The following is a 27,005-nucleotide window of genomic DNA, read 5'->3' on the forward strand; positions in this document are numbered from 1 at the left end:
TAGATTAAAGATCATCACTTGGAAAATCCCATGGTGATGATGACAACGACGACAGTGATGACATAGGCACAAGGTGTCAATATATACTTAGATTTTTTTGTCAGACAAACATAACATCTATTCAATAAGATTTAGGTAGTTACACTGATGTTACGATGAGAAGAGTTGCAGTTGGGAAAACATTCAGAGATACTAGTATTGTTTTTCCTAGAGTTTGCAACAAGGTGATTAGCTTTACTGTTAAATTTTCTATTTACATGCACAAAAGATAACGTCCAAAAGATAGAGATAATTTCTTGATTGCTTTCAAGACGTGTTTGGCGGTCCAGTGGACCAAGTGCTTCCTGTGATTCAAAAAGTTACTGATGTTCACATTGTCACCTTCCAAGATGACCTTCTGGACTCCATGATTCCTTGCCCAAACTGTTAAAAAAAAAAAACAACTTTGCTTTCACCTTCATCTACTGTCCTGCTGGAGGAGATGACTGATTTTCTTGCAAGTTCTGTACCTGTGGAATCATGAACCACTATAGCGAAGTAGTAGCCAGAGAGGATTTAACAAAAAAAACATTGAAATTGATCTTCATTAACCCTGTGGGAGGAGGACCCCATGATGTAGCTCCGACAGTGTGGGGAAGTTGATAGGTCTTGAGAGACATAGTCTGGGTATGTAGATAGCTAGATATGGTTAAGTTTAGATTGTTTAAGCTGAGATGTTTTTCCTGGAATATTTTCTCACACCTGTGCTTCCATAAGTGCCAAAGGGCACGTGGGAGTGCTCATACAATCAGAACCTTCGTCTAGATGATATAAGTGATGAAACCATTCTTTGAAATTTACTGTTTGTATTTTGTGAAGTTGTGTGGGGAAGAAGTGCTACACCACAGCTTTAGTGATTTTACGGTTTTGGAAGAAATGAATAGTGGTCTCTTCAGCTTCATTACATAAAGGACAGATTGGAGATATGCCATCTAGATAGCCAGAGAGGAATTTGTTTAGGGGTAAGATCTCTCGGGCAAGTTTTTAAAGGAACAATTGTATTCTAAGGTGAATTCTCAGTTTCCATAGATGTTTCCACATAGTATAATTGGTGGGATTGTTGGTAGTGGAGCTATAAATTAGGTGCTTGTATAAAGAAGAAACTGGGAATTCACCAGATTGAGAGTTGCCATTTCTGAGAGTCCTCGTGAGAGGTTAAAGGGATAGTTTGTATTTTTGTTGGATATCTGTGGGAAAGAGGAGTGATAAGAGCTATTGGTTCCAGGAGTGGCCAGGAGAAATGAGTTGGGAGACCTGATTGTATCCTTGTGTATTTGGGGGCAGATTAGTTGGTTTTACACCTGGAATCCATGAGTGAGTCCAAATATCAACAGAGGTTCCCGTGCCAATGTCCCAAAATATGAAGTTATCCACTAAGTTTTGGTTTTTTGTGATGGACTTCCACAGCCAAGAGGAGTTGAATGGACATCTGAGATGTCTCTCAACAGGGGAGGAGTACTTAGCTTCCATGAACTTTACCCAGGGAGTGTTTGGTTGGGTTCTAATAACCCAAATGAGGTTACTTCTCAGGGCAGTGTTGTCATGGTTGATGTTTCTAAAGCCAAGGCCACCAAGAGTTTCTGGTTTGCTGATTGAATTCCTATTCTTGAAGTATAATTTGCTACTGTTAGGTTTGGTTCCCCACCAGAAATCTCTCTGAAGAGAAGTAATGGTCTTTTTAATTTTCTTTGGGATATAAAAAATTGCCATCTGGTATCTAGGGGCAGCTGATAAAGATGATTTGATCAATTCACTTTTACCAGCCTGAGAGAGAAGGTTTCTTTTCCAAGTACTGAGCTTCTGAATGAGTCTGTCCAATATAGGTTGGAATGGAGCAATTTTGGATCTTCCAATGAAAATGTAGGTACCTAAGTAAGGTTCTCTGTCGTTGATGCTTCTTACTCTTAAGATTTTGGGAACTAGTTTACAGTGTTTGTGGTGGGCATTTGAGTTGAAGAAAATCACACTTTTCTGGAAATTTATCAATTGTCTAGAGGTAGCTCCAAAAACTTTGAGGACATCTAACAAATGGTGAACAGATGGAAGGTCCCTTTTGATGAATATACTTGGATCCAAAACATGAAAACATGTATTTTGTTGTTTGACCTTCACAAGCTACAAGGTTCAAACCCAACTATCTACACCAATGTCCAAGACACATCAAAGTACCGATCTCCATCAAAAGTAATTCATGAAGATCCATTAGTGTTGGAGTTTGAATGTGAACCAATAATGAAAATCAAGTCTTCATATATGAAAATATAATTTGTACCGGTTTAAATTCAAATTTTGACGAATTAGACAATTAGAGATATCTCAAAAGTATTTTATTTTTATTTAACTACCATAAAATTATCTTGGAAATCCAAATTAAATTTTGTATTAGAAAGAGTTTTTAGGTAAAAATTAAGGGTGAGAAAAAAACCGAACCAATCATCCGATCCAAACCAAGTCGAACCGGACTGACCGGTTTTTGGGCCGAACCGATCACTGTTCGACTCGGTTCGGTCTGAAAACCGAGCAACTTAAATCGGTTTGGTTTCGCTTCGGCTTCGATTTCTAGAAACCGCCCAAGCCGAACCGACCGAACCCTAAAGTATTTATCATACTAAAATATTAGGGAGATTTTGACATTGACCCCCACTTTTATATTAATATCAGGAATACACCCCTATTTTTTTTGAAACTTTTGATTTACACCCACGTGGACGAAAAACGTTAACTTCTAGTTAAATATCAGTTTAGGACAAATATGCCCTTATGTATAATTTTGACATTGACCCCCCACTTTTATATCGATATTAGGACTACACCCCTGTTTTTTGATTACTTTTGATTTATACCCGTAAGTGGATGGAAAACATTAGTTTCTAGTTTAATTCAGTTGTGCGAATCACACATGTGAATCAGGACAAAAATACTTTTATTTACATTAAATTTCCTTCTCAATACCTTCTTCTTTTTTATTATATTAATCAACTTCATTAACCACAGACAACCGTTCTCTTTCATTGACTCCCAACATCCCTACACAACCACCAGCACAATCTTTATCTTCACAAGCCACCATCACAACCATCATCACCCTTAAGAGATTTAGTCAGTGATCAAAGCTGTATGCCTTCTTTGGTGGATTAGAGCTAATTGAGGTACAGGTTAGCTAATACAAGAAATCAAATTTAAGGGTTGATTAAGAAGATGATGATGATAGTGGTGGTGGTGGCAATAGTCGAAGATCGCCATGATTTCAAGACAAGTTCATTCTGGTCCATGTGTTTTTAAAGAGGTGACTCCATTTTGGGATGTACAAGTTGTTCATACTTTGGTCTGTGTTTTTGAATTGTGACTCCATTTTTGGATGTATAAGTTGTTGATACCTCTTTTCACAAAATTTCGCAAAATCGTTGTCTGGGTAGTGCTGGTAATGATGGACTTGGAGATGATGAAGATTGTAAGATTCATTATCAAGAAAATTAGTTCAAGCAGTTTGTGAAGATTAAGATTGTGGCGTAGGTCGGAGAAGATGACGATGATAGTGGATGATGATGATAGTGGTGGCAGTCGATGAAGGGAATAGTTATCTGTAGTTGATCAAGTTGATTAATGGAAGAAAAAAGAAGACGGTATTGAGATGGAAATTAAAATGTAAATAAGCACATAGTGTCCTGATTCACATGTGTGATTCCCACGACTGACATTTAAAAATTAACATTTTTCGTCCACGTAGGGGTGTAAATCAAAAGTTTTAAAAAATGGGGGATGTAGTCCTAATATCGATATAAAAGTGGAGGTCAATGTCAAAATCATACATAAGGGTATTTTTGTCCTGATTCACATGTGTGATTCACACAATTGACATTTAACTAGAAATTAACGTTTTCCGTCCATGTGGGGGTGTAAATCAAAAGTTCAAAAAGAAAACGGGGGTGTAGTCTTAATATGGATATAAAAGTGGGGGTCAATGTCAAAATCTCCCAAAATATTATATATATATATATATATATATATATATAAGTAGACAGTAAAAATACTAAAGTTTAATAAGTTCAGAATTGTCTTTATTATCTTAAGTTAATAATAATTTAATAAAATTTAAAACTATTAAACTGAAAAAGAAAAGAAATTAAAAGAACCCTAATCAAGAATAAAATATTTATTTTTTATGCAATGAAATGAAATGAACTTTTGCTTGGTTAAACCGATCAACCGAGCTCAACTAAGTTGAACCAAACCGGGTCAAACCATGTCGGTCGGCCGAATAATTGGCTCGGCTTCGGCCTAATCTTTATCTTCTCTATTATCTTCACCACCAAAACTTCCGACCACCACCATTCCGGAAACCATTGCCACCTCTTCTCTCTCATCTCTCACTCACTCACTCACTCACTCACTGTTAGCCTCTTTCTCCTTCTCTGTCTCTCACTTTTTTTTTTCTCTCTATCTCTCACTGTTTATCCTATTTCTCTATTCTTGTCTCTCTTTTTCTTGCTTCATCTCTCTCTATCTCTCATTGTTTCTCTCTCTCGATCTCTTTCTCTCTTACTGATTTTATCTCACTCGACATTTCTCTCTCACAGTGTTTCGCCGAAGGGAAGTGTCCTCCTCTAGGGTTCTGTGGTTGGTCGACCAACCACGAAACTGTTGAGGAGCCCCCTTGAGGTCTGGTTCTGGCGAAGGGAACATTTCTCTTCACACGGAGTTGTGTCTGTGTGAGAGGGTGAGATTGAGAGAGAAACATTGAGAGACTGAGGGAGAAACAATGACAGATTGGGAGAGAGTAATAGAACGAGAAAGAGAAAAACAGTGAGAGAGAAACAGTGAGCAATCAAGAGAGAGATAGTAAGAGAGTGAGAGACAATGGAGGAGAGAGTAGCAAGAGAGAGAGGAATAGAGAGAATATGAAGATTAAGTGGCAAAGTTTGATCAAGCAAATGTTTGAGCTAACAACAATATATCCCCTAAGTCTTTATGCTAGGGGTGGCAACGGGTACCCATTTACTCGCAACCAAACCGGAACCATAACTATTTATGCCAGTTCTGGATCCTTATTTTGATATCCGATAAGAATTTAATACCCGACGGGTATTACCCGATTGGAACTGATAAGATTTCAATACTTATTGGGTATATCCGACGGGTACCCGATACCCGACTTTAATACGTAAATAGTTGATCTTTTCACAAATTTTAAGGTCCTAATTTCTTATTCTATGATAAATATTTTCTAATCGTGTCGTTGAGTTTCTCACTTAACATAACATTCTTAATTGGTAATCAAATTATATTCAATAACAAATTTTATTGCAACTTATAATATACAATAATGAGATTTGTTATAAAATTTTAATAACTCATTCGTGTATCTTTTATTAAATAGGTTTTACAAAAATATCTGAGTTTTTGAATGAAGTATAACCTTCTTAATTAGTGTTAAAAGTGATTAAATTAGAAGTCATAAAAAAGAACCGATAAATATCCGATACCCGACAGATACCCGAAATTTTTATAGGTTCCGGTTCTGGATCCTTAAATTATGAAACCGGATCCAGAACTGCTAGGATCCGGAACTGTAATTTTTAATAGGTTCCGGTTCTGGGTAGTGAGATACCCGAACTGGAACCGACCCGTTGACACCCCCTACTTTATGCTCGTTGTAACAAAAAAAAAGAAAAAAATCTTTATGCCCAGAATTTTTCTTTATGTCTCGACCAAGCAGCTGGCAAAATCAAATGTGACACTTGCTATATAAATCTGACAAATAAGATCAAACCCTTCCTACACCATCAAGATTTGGAGTTGAAAAGGAAATTCAGTTGCTATATAAATCTGACAGATCCTATTAAAAAAAAATATAAATCTCACAAAATATATTTTATATAACATCACATTTCAATAAAGGAAAATATCTCTATACTCCAATTTGAATACTGTTAATGCTATAAATTCAAGATCATGGGAAGAATCACAAATCCAATAACAACCCATTTCTTAGTAACCAAAGACGAAAAATGAGTCGATTTTACATTTTCAAAATTCTTTTTATTTCAGCTCTTATCCTGTTTCTCTCTTTCTCTCAAGGTAGTTCCCTTTTTCATATCCACTATAATTTTCTATAGTTTTTAACCTCAGCTTCTGAACTATTTCTTTTTTCAGGATATGGGAGAGAATTAAAATTTTCAAGAAATGAAGTTTCTGTTGATGTAGTAAAGGTGATTTACCTGTTTATGTTTCTCTTGCAATTATTTATGAAAGATAATGAAAACATGATTGAGTCGTCCGCTTTCGTAATGCTTTTTTTTTTTACTTTGGTTTTGTCTTGAAGGGTTCGGAAAATGCTAGAGAGATGACGGACTACGAAGATCCAGGGGCAAACGGTAGACATACCCCTCCCCCTGGAAAAGTTCAAGTATAAATTGATTCAAGGGTTCTTTTCTTGATGTTAATATTTATGAAGTAATAGACAATAAGAAATAAGTAGAAGAGGTGCCCCTTCAACAAAAAAAAAAAAGTAGAAGAGGTGCCACTTATTTGTTTGATGAAATAAAAGTTTCTGTAGATGAAAGTGCATTTTCAGTGACCCTTCAAGACAAAACCAAGAAGTGTCGCAGTAAGTGATACAAAAGCGTAGTTAAACTAATAAAGTGTGGTTTAAGCCTATCAAAAAACTTTTGGTTAAAGTAATCCAATGGCGTTGCTTAAATTCACCAACCGATCGCTAAAATTGACACATAAAACCTCATAACGAGTAACCTCAAAGGGTCCGGCTAAAAGTCCTAGCCAAATTGCTATTCGCACCTGGGAGAAGAGAATGACCTTAGCCAATCCCAAATCCATCGGTCTATTAATTAAGGGTTTTTGTGAGCTTATCCCTCATCACTAATTGGTAATTGAGTTTAACCCCCTCAATAATGAGCAATTGAGTTTACCTCCTTAGATTTACTATTTTTGACAAAAACACAAAAGTTATGTTTGGCGTACGTGAAATAAATATGACTACCAAGAACAGTTATCCTTCAATATGATTCCTCGTAGTTATTCCACCTTACCTCACCAAGAGACGCTCAAAGTTCCACCACCAACAACAACAACCTCAACATAGTTAAAAATCTCTCATTTTCTTCTTCTTTATCAAAATCATCTTCAACCCAGATGATGAGTTTTCCGTTGTCATTGCCGAGAAGTTTGTCTCGGAGATTGAGAAGAAGTTTCGGGATGAAGAATGTCAATAAAGTAGAGAGAGAAATTAAAGTTGCTGTTAGAGTTAAAGATATAATGAGATGGATGGGAACGACTTCTTGATTTAGTTGAAGATAATCTTAATAATACTAAATCATTATATTGTTCTTCAGTTTCTAAAATTCATCAAACTAGTAGTAAACCTAGTACCATTAGTTGGTCAGATTCAGATTTCACTACTGAATCTTTAAATTCTTCAACCGGCAGTAGTAAACTAGTAATAGTAGTTCCGAATCATCATCATCTGCTGGTGAAATTGATGAAGTTAATGCTTGTTCTAACAAAGATTTACTAGTTGAAGAAAACAATAAGATAGATACTGTTCATCAAATCAAGATATTGAAGAAGTTTCTAATTCTATGGAGAACGTATGGTTTCATATTGACCTAATTTTTTAGGATTTTTTTTGTCTGTTGATGTTAGTTGATTTTGATTCGATTCTTTTGTTCATCTTGGAGATTTGATTGTGGTGGTGAATGTGATAGAGAAGATGAAAATTATGGGCAATGTTTCATCAAGTGGATTTTTTGATTATAATAAAATATGCCTCTGAAAATATACAAAAAAACATAGATTTCATAGAGAATTTATTCTCTGGAGATTATTCTTTATGCCTCAAAGTCCCGGTCTTCCAAAACTTAGAGTTTTGTATCACAATTTTTTTTTATAAAACTATGAGAATGTCTGGTAGGGTTCTACCAAGTTGGGTTTCTATAACCATTAGGCACACTAGTATTTCCAGGATCATCGTGCATAAGCTAATAATCAACTAAGAGTTAGAGATTTCCTTAATTACTAGTTTTCTCTCAAACCTTTCCTATCAGCAATTGAGAAAACCAAGAGCTTCAATTGTAGCTCCTCTACTTGGGACACTGAGTGGTCTACTTAATCTCCCACATTGTATGTTAGTTAGAACAACAACGATAGTTTGATAACAAGAAGAACTCCTTCTTCTTTAATTGATTAGTTGATAGCTTTTGGGATTTAACTCTCTTTCTCTTCTATACTTGATGTGGCAGAGTAAGAAAGCTCTTAGAGAATTTCCACATCTTATTCAATACCCTTGGGGTCTTTATATAAAGTTCTAAGTTAGAGTCCAACCCTAATTAGATTTCCAGAAGACCCTTATGAATAAGATTAAGGAAATAGTGGAAAATAGAAGTTGTATCTATTTTCCCTTTATTTCCTTGTTTTGGCTGCCCCCTTCTAGGGTTCCCAACCTGATCTGGCCGAGCCCTTAAGGGCAGCCACATCCATAAGGTCGGCCACTCTCATGGGCTCGAATCATCTCTTTTGAGTCCCGACCTAAAATCCCTTCTTTTGGGTTTTTTCGTACTATCTTTGCCTAAACTTCTTTAGGCCTATGGACATATCTCTATGGGTATTATCCATGTATATATGTCCACTCCCACTAGTCATATGATCTGATTAAATAACCACTCTTATGTGTAACCCGATATAGGATCTGGTCGAAGTTAGCCGCGAATTACTTCGTAATTCGACGATCATAGTTGGTTTCTAGCTAACCATTACGATCTCTAAATCAACCGGACTTGATGATCTTCTTCATCAATTGTTTTATCCGACAAATTACTCGCATTGCATTCTTGGTCAAAGGACATCTCCTTTAAGGACATCTCCTTTAAGGACATCTCCTTGACAAAGGTATGTCCTTCAAGTTGTTCACAATGTAAATGACCGCTGGATGGTGGAGCAACTAGGTAAATAGTTGAGGGTTCAATAAAGGTAAATAGATGAGGGGCTAAAGTGAAAATTGTAATTTTGGTTCAAAAAAGGGAGATTTTGACACAGACCCCTAGTATTATATCATTATTTAGACTATACCCCCATTTTTGGAAACTTTTGATTTTACAACCCCACGTGAACGGAAATTGTCAACTCGGAACTAACTAAGTTAGAAGGGAAGTCGTTGATTTGATTAGAAATGTGGGTTCTAAGCTTTGGATTTTGATATTTATGAGTATTTGATTCTTAATTGGTTCATTTATTTGCTTAAGTGGGTATTTTGTTTAGTGTTAATTCACATGATCTGCATCTTTCTATGTCTGCTTCAATGATGTTTGTGTAATTCACATAACCCTCTTTCCCATCCATCTCTCTCTACCTCTCTTAGTATCTCTTTCTCTTGTCTTTACAAAGGATTTCAGCTTCATGAAGATGACGGTGGCTGTGAGAATAGTCTCACAAGGGAAAATGGGTACCTAACAATCAAAAATATAAGGTCTAGGTCCTCTCCACTCATTGCCAAACGGTTTTGAGTTGGATGACCACAAACTTAACATGGTAGCAGAGCTAAGCCCACAAGTGATAGGCTTAAAAGTCACACCTGCTCCACGTCGCCCAAAGAAATACATGTGTTAGGCTCAAAGAACTCCACACGTGAGGGAGCGTGTGAGAATAGTCCCACATGGGAGAATGGGTATCTAGCAACCAAGAATATAAGGTCTAGGTCCTCTCCACTCATTGACAATTGTTTTGAGTTGGATGACCACAAACTTAACAGTGACGATGGTCGGTGAAAGTGGAATTGGCCCATTAGTGTTATCTTCAACCATCTATGTCTAAAAGAATTACTCTTCAAATTTCCAGATTCCTTTGCTTTCGATTTTGATTACGGACCTTTACTCTCTCAAAGTTCTACTCCTCTTATCTTAAAGGTTCCATTCCTCATAAGGAAATTTTCCTTCCAGACAATAAAATCTAGGGATTTTGTTCAAAAAGCAGAAGTCATCTTCGTTACAGATGAAGCCCTTATTATGTAGTGATGGTGTTCGGTGAAGATGAAGATGTCAGTAGTGGTCGGAGAAGATGAAGATGATGGTGGTGGTGGGTCGGTGAAAGTGGTCTGGCCACAATAGTGGTCGATGAAGATGGTTGTGGTGATGGAGGTGATTAGGGATGATTAAAAAAAAGACGGGTTTCAGTCGAATTGAAATTTAATGGGGTATTTTTATCTGTATTCACATGTACAATTCGCACACTTGAAACTTAACTCCGACTCATGTAGGGGTGTAGATCAAAAGTTAAAAGAATGGAGGTGTAGTCCTAATATTTGATATAAGAGTTGGGGCTATGTCAAAATCTCCCTTCAAAAAACTCAAGCCAGCTGAGCTATTTGACCCAACCATTTTGTACATTGCTCTCTTATCTTCATTGGAGCTGAATAAAGCAGTTTACTTCTCTCTTTCTCTCTCTTCTTGACTGTTAGGCTTTTCTTGAAGCTCTGAAAGGTATGACAACCCTATCTTCTCCTTGTATTTGTTGTGCAAGTAGACATCTTCTAGTTTAAAAATTGAACATAGATTTGATAGAAATGTAATGTTTCTTTAGTTATTGTCGATGAGTTTCTGTTAATTTTGGATATCTGTTGACGCCATTATTAAAAGTCTTCCCCTTCTCTTTGTCTTCATCTAGTAAGACTGTGAACCCTTTCTCATAGTTTCAAGAACAATATTATAATATGAAAACTCTTTGTGTACATGAACTAGAATTCACCAAGGGTTGCTAGAGCCCACTGGGTGGGATTCTCCTTGAGGAAAGGATTTCTCTACTTTGCAAATTTCAATGCCTAGGCGATGTGGGATAATACTAATACCTCACCTCAAAGTCGAGCGAGCCTGGACTCACTCGGCACTACCCTCCACGTAGGGCTAAGATTATCAAGTCCTGGCCCATCCTGAGACACTAGTTGTGATACCATGGTTGGACCTGTTGGGCCTAACTCTCCTTGAAAACCAGATTTCAAGAGGATTGTCCAAGACTTATCTACTTTGTCAATTTTGATGCCCAGGCAATGTGGGATAATTATTGTAGGGCTTATAGAGATTTCTTTATTTTGATATTCTAGAGACGGTTCAAAGAAACCCTCATTTCGATGATATTTATTATATTTTTACACTTCGTAATAATTTTTCAGGTGATATGTGGAAGTTAACGAGTTATAATATGGTTTCTTCGGCAAGTTTGACTTCGTTATCCTACGATAATAACATCATTTCATATACTGACACGCTAACTAAGAGAAACGAAAGGTTTCTCCGAAAAGCTACCGGTAAGAAGCGAGGTTTATTGACGATGAAATTATTATTCAACGGTGGAGAATCTAGAATCTACAAATTGACAAGAAGATTTAACAAAACTTATTCAGAACTGAAGTCTACAAATTCTCATCTCGGATTAAGTGGAAAAGATAGTGATGCTTCAGAGAGTTGCTACAATGTTAACTCTTCTGAGGTTTGTGAAGGCAATGTTTCTTTTTTTCTCTCAACTCAAATTGCATAGTTGTTTGAAATTAAAATCATGTTTTCAGTTTGGTTTTGCTTACACAGGTGGAGGAAGTCGATTATGTGAATATAATGATGTTGCATTTAACGAGACGGTGGAAGCAAATGCAAATCATGATGGTAGCTGGTGCACTTGCGTGCATATTGTCTGTTGTTCCATCTGCTGATGCTGTTGATGCACTTAAAACATGTACTTGTTTATTGAAGGAGTGCAGGTATTTCTTCAAAACCATTAGATTAGTTGAAGAGTCGAAAGGTTGTTTCGGAAACCATGTCACATTGCAGCACTAATACTATCGGCTCTAATAGAGATGTGTTGACCAATTTCACGTGTCATCTACTCATGTGTATGCTTCAATCACAAAAAAGAATTCTTCTATCTCCTCCCTTCTTTACATTTAGTAGCTGAAAAACGTAACCTATATTTATGAAAATATTTTCTGTGGGACGAGTTTTTTGGGGGGCCAATCTTGCCATTGTATATGGAAATGTTGTGTAGATCGTGGTTATTGTGTTGAAAGCAAAAGTTGCTTCATTTCACGCTTTCATGGAACCGTCTTCTTATTATAATTTTTCTTCAGGGTTGAATTAGCGAAGTGTATCGCTAACCCATCTTGTGCAGCCAATGTTGCATGTTTGCAGACCTGCAACAACCGTCCAGACGAAACCGAATGCCAGGTTACTTATAGGCTTTTAATCTGTATAAGATTTTTCATATATCAATCAATCTTTTGATCCTCATCAACTGTTCTATTTGCAGATTAAATGTGGAGATCTTTTTGAGAACAGTGTTGTAGATGAATTCAATGAATGCGCCGTTTCACGCAAGAAATGTGTTCCAAGAAAGTCAGATGTTGGCGAGTTTCCAGTACCAGATTCTTCAGCACTTGTAAAAAGCTTCAACATTGGAGATTTCACTGGGAAATGGTATATTTCAAGTGGCTTAAACCCCACTTTCGATACTTTTGATTGCCAGTTGCACGACTTTCATACAGAGTCCAACAAACTCGTTGGGAATTTATCATGGAGGATAAAAACACCTGATAGTGGTTTTTTCACTCGATCAGCTACTCAGAAGTTTGTGCAAGATCCTCAGCAACCCGGAATTCTTTACAATCATGATAACGAGTTTCTTCATTACCAAGACGATTGGTTTGTTCTTGTTCTTCGTACTCCCTTAAGTTTACACTCATATGCAGCATATTACATGACAAGAACTAATAATATCTGATATTTTGCAGGTACATTTTGTCATCTAAGATAGAAAATAATCCAGACGATTACGTATTTGTATATTATCGTGGTAGAAATGATGCATGGGACGGATATGGAGGTGCTTTCCTTTACACGAGAAGCCCAACTGTACCGGATAGCATAGTTCCGGAGCTAGAAAGAGCGGCAAAGAGTGTAGGACGAGATTTTAACACATTTATTAGAACTGATAATACTTGTGGGCCTGAACCTCCTTTAGCTGAAAGAATAGAGAAAACCGTGGAAGCAGGAGAGAGGACGATTATAAAAGAAGTAGAAGAGATAGAAAGCGAAGTCGAGAAAGTGGAAAGGACCGAAATTACATTGTTCCAACGTTTACTTGAAGGATTAAAGGAGCTTCAACGAGATGAAGAAAACTTTGTAAAAGAGCTAAGTAAGGAAGAGATGGAAATCTTAGGCGATTTGAAGATGGAAGCACAAGAGGTAGAAAAACTCTTTGGACAGGCTTTGCCCTTAAGGAAGTTAAGGTAGATGATGAAACATTGATTTTTGTTCTCATTCCGGATTTGATATCTTATAAGCAGAAGACGACTAGTCGAAAGAGTTCACATTTTGCATTTCTCCAATCTTGTTATTGCAATATGTGCTTGTGAAGTAGGAAATCAATTTAATACATTATACATATGTAAGGAAGTTCGAAATTTTATATCTTTTTTCCTTTTCTTTGATTATAATTCTTTGTGAAATAGGGGACAGAATGAAAAATCTTCAAATGTGAAATTATATGAGGAATGTACTTAAACTATAAACTTTAATATGTTATAAATTGTTTTAATTTTATTTGTTTATTAATTTAGTTACGACCGTAAACTTACGAGGAATGTACTTCCACTATATATTGTGCATGCATTCCCGAGTTAGTCCTTGAAATGTTTTTTACGCTGCACTTAACATATCTGATTCCAATCAATACTTTTATTTGTTTCCGTAAATATGGTCCTAGTTATGTAATTGTATTCGATTAATGCTTGAAATAATGAAAAGTACGTGTGAGGCTAGATATTGGGATTGTGGGATGACATTTCACGTCATATACCTTTAAAAGCAACCACACGTTAATAAGGAATTCTGTATATTTTTCTTCCAATTTCATTCCATTATGCAAACTACTGCGGTTCATTATTTTTAGAAAAATTTAATTAGGTTCATTCTCATGTGTGAACTAAACACTTAACACATAACGAAACGTGGTTGAGTTTTGCACGCAAGATATACCTTTTTAAACACAAAAAACTGGTTGTTTACGAATCAGTAGACTTCCTTATCAACTCATAACTCTCAGTAGTAAGTCGTAACTGACTAGTTAGATGGAGGAATATGTATCCTTAACTGTATAACCAAACGTCAAGAAACAACCTTCTCGATTCCTTGTTAGTGCTATGTGTTCCGTCACATGTTAACGTCAGTTCGTGGGCTTTTACTTATTTACGACTTACGATAAGGACTATTATGTAAGTTAGAGAACTCCAAACCCTAGAACCAAATAACGTGCTTACTTACAATATACATTGTCTTATTACATTCTTATATCTTTTTTCGTAATAGCGGACTAGGCGGATACTTCTCTCTCTAGACTTCTCTTCTCTCTCTCTACTGGTTTGGTTGGCTGTTCTCGGATCGCTGAAAGGTATGCCGATTCAGTGTTCTACTTGTATTTAATCTGCAAATCGGCATGATCTTGTTTGAAAATTGAACATTGATTGAATTATGGTTGCTTCGACGTTAAGATTGTCTGATCATTTTCATTTCGCCGTTTTTTCTTTATCATTCTTAGGATTTGAAGGTTGATCTATCTTCAATTTGAGATTTAATTGAATTAGAATGTTTCTTTTGTTATTATAGATCAGTTTCTGTTGATTTGAATATCTTTTTGACGCCATTTTTTAAGAGTTTTCGCGTTATCTTTACTTTCATTGAGTAAGACAGTGAACCGATTCTCATAGTTTCAAAAAAAAATTATATTAGAATCGGATAATTCTGTATGTAGAAGTAGAGAATTTACCCAGGGTTTGGAGGGGTTTCTTTATATTAGCATCTCTTGCTAGGAGGATTCCACAGGAATCCTTTTATATATAATTACTGCTTTTCAAATATCATGGGATTATATGCTTTATTGATTGCTGATTGTTTCTGTAGTCTTAACTCTTTAAGTTCTGTCAAGTTTTATGTTCATTGTAGACAGATAGTAAAACTCGCCACCCCTTGTCGAAACCCTATTTTTAGGGCTGGTACAGTGGTATGGAACTGCTACTTAGACAAGATGGAGTTCCAAAATTTGTGTTGTAGATTTTGGCTGTTTTGTAATCTTAGACTGCTTTTGACGCTTAATTTCGTGGAGTTCCTTTTTTAAGTACCGTTTGATATGTTTCTGTTCTTAGGGGTTTGCTTATGATATCATTAGAAGGAATGATTTTAAATGCTACTCGTACTTGGTCATTTGAAGGCGAATATTAGTCAATTTTAGTTGTTTTTATCGAGTCAGTCTTATAGATAGAGTAGCGAGTTAAAGTTTAATACTTATTGATTACTGGTATAAGAATGCTCATGTTTTTGTGTTAAACCCCTAGATTTACAGATTAAATGTCAGTAGATTGTATAATTAACGTTTATCACCTGCATGTCTCTCTCCTCTCGCGACATGTATACCTACTAGATTTTTAGAAGATTGTGTTTTTTGTAGCTTTAACGTTATTTTTCTATAACTGTGCAGGTATTGCATTTGACACATTAAGCAGATAGTTAAGTGAGACTTAAATACTCATCAGGGTTAAGGCTATGGGTAGTCCAAGCAATAGCATTGCTAAGCGTCCTTACGCTAACGATTACCCCGATAGTGGAGGAAGTAAGAAGAGAACCCCTAGTAGTGGCAGAGAGCAGTATGGTCCAGGCTCTTACGACACTGTTTATCGTTATCTATGTCCTGGAAGAAGGGTTGGAAGTGTAATAGGTAGGGGAGGTGAAAGCATTAAGCAATTGAGGGCGGATACTCGATCAAGGATCATAATTGGTGACTCAGAACCAGGTTGTGAAGAGCGGGTTATCACTATTTTTAGTTCAAGTCGCGTACGCAGTGAATTTGAAGATAATGTTAATTATGTTTGCTCCGCGCAAGATGCACTTTTCAGGGTACACAATCGAATTATTGCTGAGTCACAGGACAATGAAGATTCTGAGGAGGCTCGACAAATCGTTGTTCGTCTACTTGTACCATCTGATCAGGTTGGTTGTATTATTGGAAAGGGTGGTCGAACCATACAAGGAATAAGAATTGAGACTGGTTCTCAAATTCGAATTGTGAAGAATGAAACTCTCCCTCTCTGTGCTATGATTTCTGATGAGCTTGTCCAGGTAATGTTTTTTTTCCTGAATATATTTACCTTATATCGGGTTTTATTCATGTTTTCAAATTATCATGTTTTCATGACTCTATTTTCTATTTCTTGTATGTAATTATTGACAAGCAACAGAGAGTAGATATAATCCTCACTATCATGTGAAAGTTATATTTGCCTGTTCGAATTTCGAACCTGCCTCACTGTTTCAATTTGTGTTACTTGGTATGCCTCCGATTTTGAGAATAGTTTAATGATGTTTTAGATTTCTTAAAAGAGAAGTTTGTAGCATCTCATATCCTCGTATATATGGAAAACGGTATTCTCTTACATCTCTTTTATCTTGTACAATCTGCCTTTGGGCCCTTCCCTAAGTAAGTATTAATTAATACTCCCTCCACAAAGAAGTTGGTATGCACTCTCCATTATTGTTAAAAGAAAAAAGAGTAGGCCGTTACATGGCAACATGTACTTTTGTGAGTAACTGATCTGTAAGGATTCAAGTATATGCACGATCTCTTTAGTTTCTGCATATCTGTATCTCCTAAGCATAATTTCTGCTTGTTCTCACTGAGTTGCGTGGACTCAGAACTTAATTGTCATCGCACTCGATGCCTGCTAATTATTGTGTTTTCTATTGTCTAACCTATGAGGAAGCTGTGTATAATAATTAACTTGGTGCCATCAGCCAATCATAACCTAATCAAGTTTCTTTTACACCAGATAACTGGGGAAGTCTCAGTTGTTAAGAGGGCTCTTTTCCAAGTTTCTTGTCTACTTCATGACAATCCATGTCGATCCCAGCCTTTGCTCACATCTTCGACTCCAAACATGTATCAACATGCTGATCCCTATATGAATCCACTTATGGGGACCTATGGGGGATTTGAAGGTAACATAGAAGGTGACTGGTCACTAAATTGTTTGGATGATGTCTCTTCAAGAATATTCACTCTTCGCATTATTTGTCTCCCCAAAAATGTTGGAAGTGTGATTGGAAAGGGTGGTTGTATCATCAAGCAAATCAGACAGGAATCTGGGGCACTTATCAAAATTGATAACTCAACTGCTGAAGGAGATGATTGCCTAATAACAATCTCCTCAAGAGAGGTACTATCTTAAATCTTTTTTGTCTCTATAATCTGTACAAGTACTCCAATGTAGATTAATTGATAAGTCTCATATCTGCTTCTCTAGTACTGGGAAGAACAATTTTCCCGGACTATCGATGCTGCCGTGCTATTGCATCCAAGATGTAGCGAGAAAAGTGACAAAGAATCTGGTAAATTTTATTCTACCCGTCTACTTGTGCCGAAATCTTCCATCGGATGTCTCATTGGTAATGGTGGGGCTATTATCACTGAATTGAGGAGATCAACGAAAGCAAATATCCGCATATTGTCGAAGGAAAAACTTCCGAGAAATGCATCTGGAGGCGATGAGATGGTTCAGGTGACTGGATATTCATTAGCATCTCTTTTATATTCCTAATTTGGCGTAGACTAAAAGTACTTTATCTATTTTATGATTTTGCCTTCCAGATCAGTGGTGCACCTGAACGAGTTCTGGATGCTCTTATGGAAGTAACTACAAGGTTGAGAAGTAATATCTTTGGCAAGGATTGTCCATTAACATGGTCGCCTGTTCCACCTACTGTTCCACATATTCCCTTGTCAAGGGACAGTAGATCTCATGGACATCGATACTCTTCTTATTCTGGCGGATATGGCGGCTCAAGTGATTTGTCCCCTAGTTATAATTATGGAAGTTATCGTGGTTCAGAGGTAAGTACCGTGGAATACCCACATACATTTTTCTTTTTTTTTTTTGAAAATGGACTACCATCTATGGTAGTCATTAGATGACGTTGATACATCATGAAGATGTGATAAGCACGATAACCGCCTAAGTTAAACTACTAATGAAAGTGGCCTAAAGCCCAATAACATACTAAAGAGCCTAAAGCCCAACAAATTTATTATTTATACCTTTTTAATAACCCAAATTCAATAACCACGGATTCCACCTCCTCTGGAGTCGAACCTGGGACCTCCAGGGTTTTGGAGTTTATGTCAACACTATCAACCACTTGGGCAACCAAGTGTTGACAATACCCATATACATTGTAACCTCGCTGTTCTCAGTTTTTGTCATCCTATCAAATCGGTCCATTCTTTATCCTTTTTGGCATCCACCAATGTCAAGTTGGTCCCTAAGACTTCCCTGATGGTCTTTTCTGATTCCATCTTACTGATATGTTTCGAATATTTTCCTTTTTTTAATCTCAGGGAGGAGTTGGTGGTGCCCAAAGAGCCTATGGTGGCTACTTTTCAGGTTGTTCTGGTAGTGCAGGGTGAGGTTTATTGTTATTTTAATTTTTTTCCTACGAGTATGCTTTATATCTTAATCTTTTATGCTTAGTTCAAAAATCTTGTCACTCTTTTGGCAATATAATTACTGTTACAGTTCCTGTTTCTGTTTCTACGTCGATATCATGCCAATCTTTCTACATTTCTACATCTGCCTCTGGACCCTGATTTTTAGCTTTTGTCGCCAGGTTATCTGGTCAAACCCCTGTATCCTTCAATGGAAAACATCGTCGTTAATAGGGTTCCTGCTGATTAGGGCTTCCAGGTAGTAGATCATTGTCCCTAAATTTGCCGTTGACTACCAAGTTGCTTTCGTATTACCAGCTGCATTTTATTTATCGCAATTTCCTATTTTTCCCTAGCCGAACCCTCATTTAGATTCTGATATTCATATTTTACCTTTATTGCCTCCCATTCCCACGAAAACAGTTGAGAACTTGAGAGCTATGAAGCCTGAAGTCAATCTACAGCCTCCTTTGATGATGTCTCCAGCCTAGAGCCGAGGACCAGATGAACAGGGTTTGAGAAACTTGTGCCCACCTTGAAGGTTTGTTTAGGAGGACAATCGTGACATGACGATGTTTTTTACTATTCAATTTTTTTCGTGGACTTCGATACCATATCTTACCGTGTTCCAGTGACCTTTTTAACCAGAACATATGACATGGAGATCTTCATCCAGCTTGTTTTATCTTTGAACTTTTGAGATCATCTTTGTTTTGTTTTGGCAGCTTTATTAGAAACTTGACTATTTGGTTTAAGACTATATTGAACTCTTTGTTTGCGTTACTTGAATTGGCTTTGTTAGTAGATGAATAACTTCTGGTTTAATGGTCTAGAGTTGGATGATGTGAAATCATCGCCAAAATATGATGCTTAATGTGGCGTCCTGTTTGGATATTTGGTATCTAAAAACTTGACTATGACTTAATCAGACTAAGTTGGGTGGAGTCAGATTAGACTGACGTTGTTAAGTAATAGATTTATTGTTTAACTAGTTAAGATTTTAAGTTAATAGAGATGAAATGACTGAGAGTGGGTGAATCTATTGTATATGCATCATAGGAAGTATTTACTGTCTAGAAAAATAGCCAAAACTTACCGGACCCTGCAATAGAGAACAAATTAGGTATACCCATAGCGTATCGATACCCGTACCACGTATCAGACCGATTGGGTACCACGTATCATATATGTGCCACCCAATTCAGTTCAAGGGTTATCATGGCTTCGCCATTTTGTATTTAGAGCCCTACCTCTTTCATTTTTCGGCTTCTTGATTGGGCGTTATAAAATTTTGGTATTGAACTTTTGGTCATCAAAATAATGTATTATGTACAATGATATTCAATAGCCGTATTTGATATGAGAATATACAACATAACCGTATACATCTATATAATGTGGCACACGCCTTCCATCAACCCACTCATTTACATTATGTCGCTTCCTTATGCTTTATGTACCTGTCAACCACCTGACTCGGAAAAATTACTCTATTCTCGTGAAAGTGCTGAAACAAAAAAGTTAAGTGGGGCTAGGATGATTTTACACGCCTCTTCCTTTTATGGATTTTTCTCGTAATGGACTTCCCATGTTGATGTTTTTACGTGTATACAACAACACAACATATAGTGTTTTTCATGTCTATAAAATTACATCAAGTTTACTTGCATGGGCCGGTTTCGGCTTGTTTTTTTTAGCGTAGTGAGAAGAACGACCTTATTAATTTTTCGTCCTATTTGGGTTTGATTTTATTCTCTTTATTTGGTAATTACATATGGAAACTGAATTATAAATTGCAAAGTTGTTTAAGGGCATGTATATTTTGGACTATGTCTATGTTCAGGATTCTCTTGGGGTGTTAAGAGTTCGATAGCAGAGAAGCATAGCGAATGATCGATCAGCTTTAGATAACCTAAAAGGTAGCTCAAGTCATGTTCATAACTCCGACCGTTAACTTAATCGTGTAGGAGATATCTTCCGATGAGGTAACGTACAATACAATTCAAGGTTTGTTAGGATTTATTTCCTGGGTCCTTTTGTTATCCGTCGATTTCATATCATCAAACAGGTAAATTCCGCACAATTATCATCCCGTCTCCTTTTGTGGTAACACTTTTCATTCAGCAATACTTTCCTAATTGGTTCCGCAATTCTTTCCTAATTGGTTCCGTTATGCTTTCCTAATTGGTTCTGCATTCTTTCCTAATTGGTTCGGCATTCTTTCCTAATTGGTTCCGCATTCTTTCCTAATTGGTTCCGCATTCTTTCCTAATTGGTTCCGCATTCTTTCCTAATTGGTTCAGTTATGCTTTCCTAATTGGTTGCTATGCAGGCAGGGCAATACTTTCCTAATTGGTTCTTATGCAGGCACCGATCCTCACTGGTTGTGAGGTGATTCTAATGGTTATGATTTCCGTCATAGTTTTTTGCAGGAGCTTCAATATATCTTACTAGCCTGCTGGTTTTGTTCTTGAACTTGTTTATCGGAAGATGTAGCAGATTCAGATTCCTTGTGGAAGATGTGTTTTGGTCGTCCCGCTTTAGTACTGACAGAAAAGAAGTAATGTGAAATCGTTTTATCATTGTATTTTGGGAAATGGTCACCTAGCTGTGATACTGAGGAAAAGTTGGTGATAACAGTTATGTTGTTGTTTGGTATTGCTTTGTTGAGTGTTCAGTGTTTCAGACTGATATGAGGCACTTTTAGAATGTACCTTAGGGGAACTTAATTAAACACAGGATGACTCAGTATGCAGAGATGACTGGTCTGGTTCAAACTTCAAACAATATACGAAATGGTAATGTAGTCATAACTCATTAGAGCAACTCCAAGAGAGAGATCAAAATGGGCTTCCAACAAGGGACTCCCAACTCGAATGCAATTTTCTTTTTTTGCATGTGTGATTGCAACTACTAACTAAATACGAATAACTTCACTAATTTTTTGATGATTTGGCTTGTTATCTCTTGCCATTACAAATAATTCATATTGTTTTCCATCTAATTCTCTTGTGCTTTTACTTATTTAAGTCTAATCCTTGTCATTTTTTCGATGTTTTAAGTTTGACTGTTGTATAAATAGTGTTTTCTGAAGCAGTAACTTTTCTCCTGGTTGTCTTCTTTCTTCTCCTACAGGTGTGGCAAATCAGAGGATGAAGAACTCTGTCCAGTTTGGCCTATCTCTCTCAAGTCCTTGTTTGTTTTTAACTTGAGTAGTCTTTGTTTAATTGTTATTTTTTAAGCCCAAGTAGTCTTCGTGGAATACTTGTAAATCGTGTTACATCGTCAGGATTACAAGATCTTTCTTTGTTGCAGATTGTGATACTTTTGATATCTATGTTTGGTGCTCTCTCAAATATTATAACAAAGACCGAATTTAAATGCGTTGTTGTCATTGACTTGGATTAAAAGGGCCTATCTTTTTATCCTTGTAGGCACGAAATAAAGTTTGGAAATTTACTTGAATGACAATGTTAAAAGTACCCTTATTTTTAGTGTTGGAATTGTCTTTTGTTTAACCAATAATTTGCAAAAAAAACTATGTCTTTGAATCTTAACGAGTTCAGAGAGGCAAAGGGGAAGTGGGAACCGCGAGCTGAATCAAAGGGTAAGGGTTTTCGTCGATCTTTTTCTATAAATTTATTTTAGATTTAGTTGTTTGAACTATGTATTGGTTGTTTGAAGTTGATTTTGATGGTTTTCGGGAAAGAATTTTAAAGAGAGAAAGTACGAATTTCTCACTGTTCAACTTTGCCAGGATTTACATATAGTAAGACTACCTAAACTGCCCATTTGAACAGCCCAAGAGAGAAACCCTTGTTTCTTTCTCCTCTCACGTGTGTCGTCATGTGGAGAGAGAAACAAGGGTTTCTTTCTTGGGCGGTTCAAATGGGGGGTTTGAGTAGAGTTTTTCATTTACATATAGTTTTCTTCATAATTAGACTCGTAGACAATAATGGAAGGAGAATCTACTAATTTTTCGAAGTATAATCTTACTTCGTAGTTACTTATCTTGCTAAGGTTTATGTTGAGTTTGCAAAGCTTTTGCAACTGGTTTGCACTGCTTTGCAATCTTGTTTGCCTTGCAAAGCTTTGTAATGACTTTGCAGATCTTTGCGATATGGTTTGCAGAGCTTTGCGATTTGGTTTGTAGAACTCTGCAATCCCGTTTGAATCCTATTTGTGCTACTTTGCAATCTAGTTTGCCTTGCAATGGTTTTGCAAAGCTTTGCACACACTTTGCAATTTGTTTTGCAGAGCTTTGCACACTAGTTTGCCTTGCAAAGCTTTACAATCTCGTTTCCACTGCTTTGCAATCTGGTTTGCAGAGCTTTGTAAACTGGTCTATACTACTTTGCAATTTGATTTGCACTACTTAGCAATCTGGTTTGCACTACTTTACAATGACGTTGCAATCTGGTTTACTTTGCTTTGCAATAAGGTCAGTTTTGTCTTTTTTCCTATATTAGATAATTTACAAAAATGTCACAGGGAGTTGAAGCCGATAAAAAGTTGATAAATATTTTTTAACCAAAGGCCAAATTTTTTAGGAGTTTTGGCCAAATTTCCTTTAAACCATTCACTTGTTGTATTTAAGTGCAAAATCATATACAAAAAGTTAATTATGATTCCCTTAAAAATTAAAGACACAAATACCTTGTTAAATTATTTAATAATAACTCAGTCGTAGGGGCGGATCCATGGGGGTGTGAGGGGGCCGCACCCCCCTCGATCCTCCCGAAAAGAAAATGTAGTAGTAGTAATAATTTTTTTTTTATATGTAGGTATATGTAGACATTTATATAATGATGTGTGCGGATGACATGAAGAAGGCTTAGGCGTAATGGTCAAAACACGGGTTTCAAATCAACTTGATCTCAACGTCATTATATCGAACCCCACCTTAAGCATTTAATTTTTTTGTTTTTTGAAATGCATGTGCCTTTAAGTGTATATTTAAATGAGCGTGTCAAGTTAACAAAACTAGAGAGTGGCTTGATGGTAGAAACGGATTGTCCTCTGGACAGGGTACCTAAATGGCACGGGTTCGAACCCAGATGATCTCGTGATGGTCCCTTCTCTATTTTGATTGATGAAGCACGAGATATTTCTATAAAGGATCAAATGGCTATTGTGATTCATTATGTGAACATGGAAGGGCATATTATTGAGAGATTTTTAAGGTTGAGCATGTGACAGATACTTGTGTTAAAAGTTTGAAAATGGCATTAGATTCATTTTTAGGGGTTGAGCATGTGACAAACCTGTATCACTATCAAGTGGAGATTTTCAATACCGTTATTGATATGCAACTTCAAGAATTAAATGCTCGTTTCACTGAGAAGAATATCGAGTTGCTCCGTTGTATGGCATGTTTGAGTCCATCTAGAGATTTTGCCCTTTTTGACAAAAGTAAGTTGATGCGTCTTGCTGAATTTTATCCGTCAAGACTATGCTACTAAGTTCTCAGCTTGACAATTACATTTACGATATGAGGCAAAATGATGATTTCTCAAATTTAGATGGAATTAGAGCTCTTGCTAAACATTGGTGGAAACTAAGAGGGATAAAACATATCATTTAGTTTATTTGCTTATCACTTTAGCACTAACTTTGCCGGTTGCAACTGTCTTTGTTGAAAAAGCTTTTTCAGCTATGAAGCTAGTTAAAACACGCTTAAGAGACATAATGAGTGATGTGTGGCTAAATGATAGTTTAGTAGTCCTTATTGAAAAAGAAATTTTTAGTGAAATTGATAATGAGTCGATTATGCGAACAAGTCAAAGTATGAACTCCCGCAGAGGTCAATTGTGTTTGTAATCGTTGACATATCAATATAATTAATAATTTTTGGGCTTATGGTCCAAAAATCTACCCTTAAACACACTTTAATCCTCTCTAATCCTAAAATGGGTTTATAAACCAAAATATTAACATAAATGAAAATCTAGTCATTTTGTATCCATCTCTAGAGAAAACACAAATCCCTAGAATTCATATTAAATCATAATACCTAAACTAACCTTCAATATAAACAAAAACTTCTTTTCCTTCAAAATCCTCAAATATCTGTTTTTCATTTTTATCTCCCACTTTCTCTCTCCAATCAGGATCCTATTAATAGAAACCACTACCTTCATTCTTATCCAAAAACAGAAACCAATACTTTTCTCTCTCTAAAACCGAATCCTCTATTCATCCTCCATTTTTTATTCTCAAAAATATGCTTCATCTTCATTAGACCAGCTGAAATCTTCATTGTTTTTTTCGATTTCCATCATCAAAGGACTCAGTTCGTACCATTGTTAAGATTAACAGTTGCTTCCGAGGTTAATGACAAGCTTAATCTTTCTTTTAATGTTTTTCATAATCATCTTTGAAGATATTTATGATTTTCATTATTATCGGTTTCATTCCTGTATCATCTTTTCAAATATTCATCATATTCATGATTTTCTCTCTCTAAGATCTTCATAACCGAGTTACGATATTAATGTTAAATCCTTGTTTACTAATTCATTATCTTCGATTATGTTATGTTTGTCTTCATGTATTAATTTATTTTTCATTGGATTTAAGTTTCAGATGTTGATTTTTAATACATTTCTTGATATCAGATCCCGGTAACCGTACCATTTCTGAACTAGAGAAGATTCTATACGTTTTTTTTGTAACAGAATGTAAACGATAGATTAGTCAAGGATTTTGTTAAGAAAATTTCTGAACCATTTCTGAACTAGAGAAGATTTCTGAACCAATTTGTCTCCAAGACGCGTCCAGATGCTTCCATCGCAGCTGGTGGTCGCGTCCTAGACGCGACCTGGACACGCGTCCTAGACGCATCCAGTGGCAATCTGGTTGCAGCTGCTGGACGCGTCTCAGCAGCTGGTCTGGACGCGTCTCAGCAGCTGGTCTGGACGCGTCTCAGCAGCTGGTCTGGACGCCTCTCTTGGACCCTAGTTTCCCAAAAAAAAAATTATTTTGTGTTTTGCAAATCTCTATTTGCTATTTTCCAAATTTTAAACTCTTTCTAAATTTTGAAATCCCTTTTAAAATTTCCAAACTTTGTTTTTGGGAGTTTCTTAAAACTCAAAAACAATACTTTTTTGAATACTTCTAAAATTCCAAATTTTTGTTTTTTGGGAGTTTCCTAAAACTCAAAAACAATTCTTTTGATCAACCAATTTTGGATCAAAATTCTAGGTTTTTGAAATTTTTTCAAGAACAATTTTGAAAACCAATTCAAAATCAATGAAATTCAATGTTGTGAAACACTTTCAATCATCAATTTTGATTTCTTAATTTGATAAACTAGTTGAATCATATTCATTGTAATCAAATTATGAGTTTGAAGTACTTTTAAAATACTTTTATAAACTCAATCTATCAAACTATCAAGCATATCAAATATCAATTAGTTCGATTCTTAGCAAAAACAAGTTAATTGCAAGAGGCTCTGACGCCACTGTAGGGAATTATACCCTTATACTAGTGTTTATAGCGGATAGCGACATCTAATGTCTAACACTAGTATCCCCAAGATCATCATGCAAAACTAGTAATTAACTAATAGGAAGATAGTAGATTACCTTAATCGTTATTTCCCTCGAGTTAGTTGAATAGATTAAAGAAGACCAAGAGGTTTAAACGTATTTCCTCTACTTGGGACACCGAACGGTGTATTTAATCTCCCTCCCTGAAAGCTCGCTAGCACTCCAATGGTGGTTTGATAATAAGAAGACCTTCTTCTTGCTTGACTAGAAGATAGCTTGGGAATTAGCTCACTTTCTCCTCTCTACTTGATGTGGTAGAGTAAGAAAGCTTAGAGAGAAATTACGCACCTTATTCTCTACCCTAAGAGTGTTTATATAGAACCCTAATGAGAATACACACCTCCTCAAAGGTTTCCTAAAACACCCTTTAGAATAAGATTTAGGGAAATAGTCACTACAAAAAAAAAGGCCATTAGGGACGGCCAAAAACCGTCCCAAACATAGAAAAACCGTCCCTAATAGAGTATTGGGGACGGATTTCATCTGTCTCCAAAAGCGGCGTCCCAAATACTATTTGGGACAGATATGGGGACGGATAGCATCTGTCCCAAAGTTATTTTTGGGACTGTTTGTATCTGTCCCTATATCAACGATTATTAGGGACGACATATTTCTGTCCCTAAAAATTTGGCGGGAATTTCCTCTCGTTAGCATTTGGGACAATTAATATCTGTCCCTAAAAATTTGGCGGGAATTTTATCTCGCTAGCATTTGGGACAATTAATATCTGTCCCTAAAGTTTGGCAGAAATTTCTCTCATTAGCATTTGGGACAACTAATATCTGTCCCCAAAGTTCGGCGGGAATTTCTTCTTTGTTAGCATTTGGGACAAATAATAATCGTCCCTATAAGATCGGAGGTGATTTTCTACTACCTATACCTGATACAGTTAAT

General features: G+C 36.3%; 2 protein-coding genes and 1 long non-coding RNA gene across 8 annotated transcripts; all 3 read left to right on the top strand.

Moving 5' to 3' along the window:
- The first annotated feature begins 6,011 nt into the window (after positions 1 to 6,011).
- LOC147547862 (uncharacterized) lies at positions 6,012 to 6,596 on the top strand. The gene is made up of 3 exons (XR_015238847.1): positions 6,012 to 6,117; positions 6,193 to 6,248; positions 6,362 to 6,596. It is a non-coding gene; the product is annotated as an uncharacterized LOC147547862 (long non-coding RNA).
- Positions 6,597 to 10,402: 3,806 nt separating this feature from the next.
- LOC147547863 (violaxanthin de-epoxidase, chloroplastic-like) lies at positions 10,403 to 13,631 on the top strand. Of its 2 annotated transcripts, none has more exons than XM_086670001.1 (6): positions 10,403 to 10,526; positions 11,213 to 11,539; positions 11,625 to 11,794; positions 12,161 to 12,257; positions 12,340 to 12,731; positions 12,821 to 13,631. In XM_086670001.1, exons 2-6 carry the CDS (start codon positions 11,492 to 11,494, stop codon positions 13,320 to 13,322), a joined length of 1,209 nt encoding a protein of 402 aa, XP_086526127.1. In that variant the 5' UTR covers positions 10,403 to 10,526; positions 11,213 to 11,491; the 3' UTR covers positions 13,323 to 13,631. The 2 variants fall into 2 exon arrangements, with proteins under 2 accessions (XP_086526127.1, XP_086526126.1); XM_086670000.1 differs by having other exon boundaries at positions 11,213 to 11,529.
- A 695-nt stretch (positions 13,632 to 14,326) lies between these two features.
- Positions 14,327 to 21,939, top strand: LOC147547864 (KH domain-containing protein At4g18375-like). Of its 5 annotated transcripts, none has more exons than XM_086665155.1 (10): positions 14,337 to 14,478; positions 15,562 to 16,199; positions 16,907 to 17,293; positions 17,381 to 17,635; positions 17,725 to 17,967; positions 18,472 to 18,536; positions 18,741 to 18,817; positions 18,982 to 19,099; positions 20,402 to 21,356; positions 21,694 to 21,939. In XM_086665155.1, the coding sequence occupies exons 2-7, from the start codon at positions 15,627 to 15,629 to the stop codon at positions 18,787 to 18,789; spliced, it is 1,572 nt and encodes a 523-aa protein (XP_086521281.1). In that variant the 5' UTR covers positions 14,337 to 14,478; positions 15,562 to 15,626; the 3' UTR covers positions 18,790 to 18,817; positions 18,982 to 19,099; positions 20,402 to 21,356; positions 21,694 to 21,939. The 5 variants fall into 5 exon arrangements, with proteins under 5 accessions (XP_086521280.1, XP_086521281.1, XP_086521282.1 ...); XM_086665156.1 differs by having other exon boundaries at positions 14,350 to 14,478; positions 18,472 to 18,517; XM_086665154.1 differs by having other exon boundaries at positions 14,327 to 14,478; positions 20,402 to 21,939.
- Positions 21,940 to 27,005: the final 5,066 nt, after the last annotated feature.

The sequence above is a fragment of the Eschscholzia californica genome, unplaced genomic scaffold, assembly GCF_041429995.1.
Source record: "Eschscholzia californica isolate CP2 unplaced genomic scaffold, dmEscCali1.0.p SCAF_3, whole genome shotgun sequence".
NCBI lineage: Eukaryota > Viridiplantae > Streptophyta > Magnoliopsida > Ranunculales > Papaveraceae > Eschscholzia > Eschscholzia californica.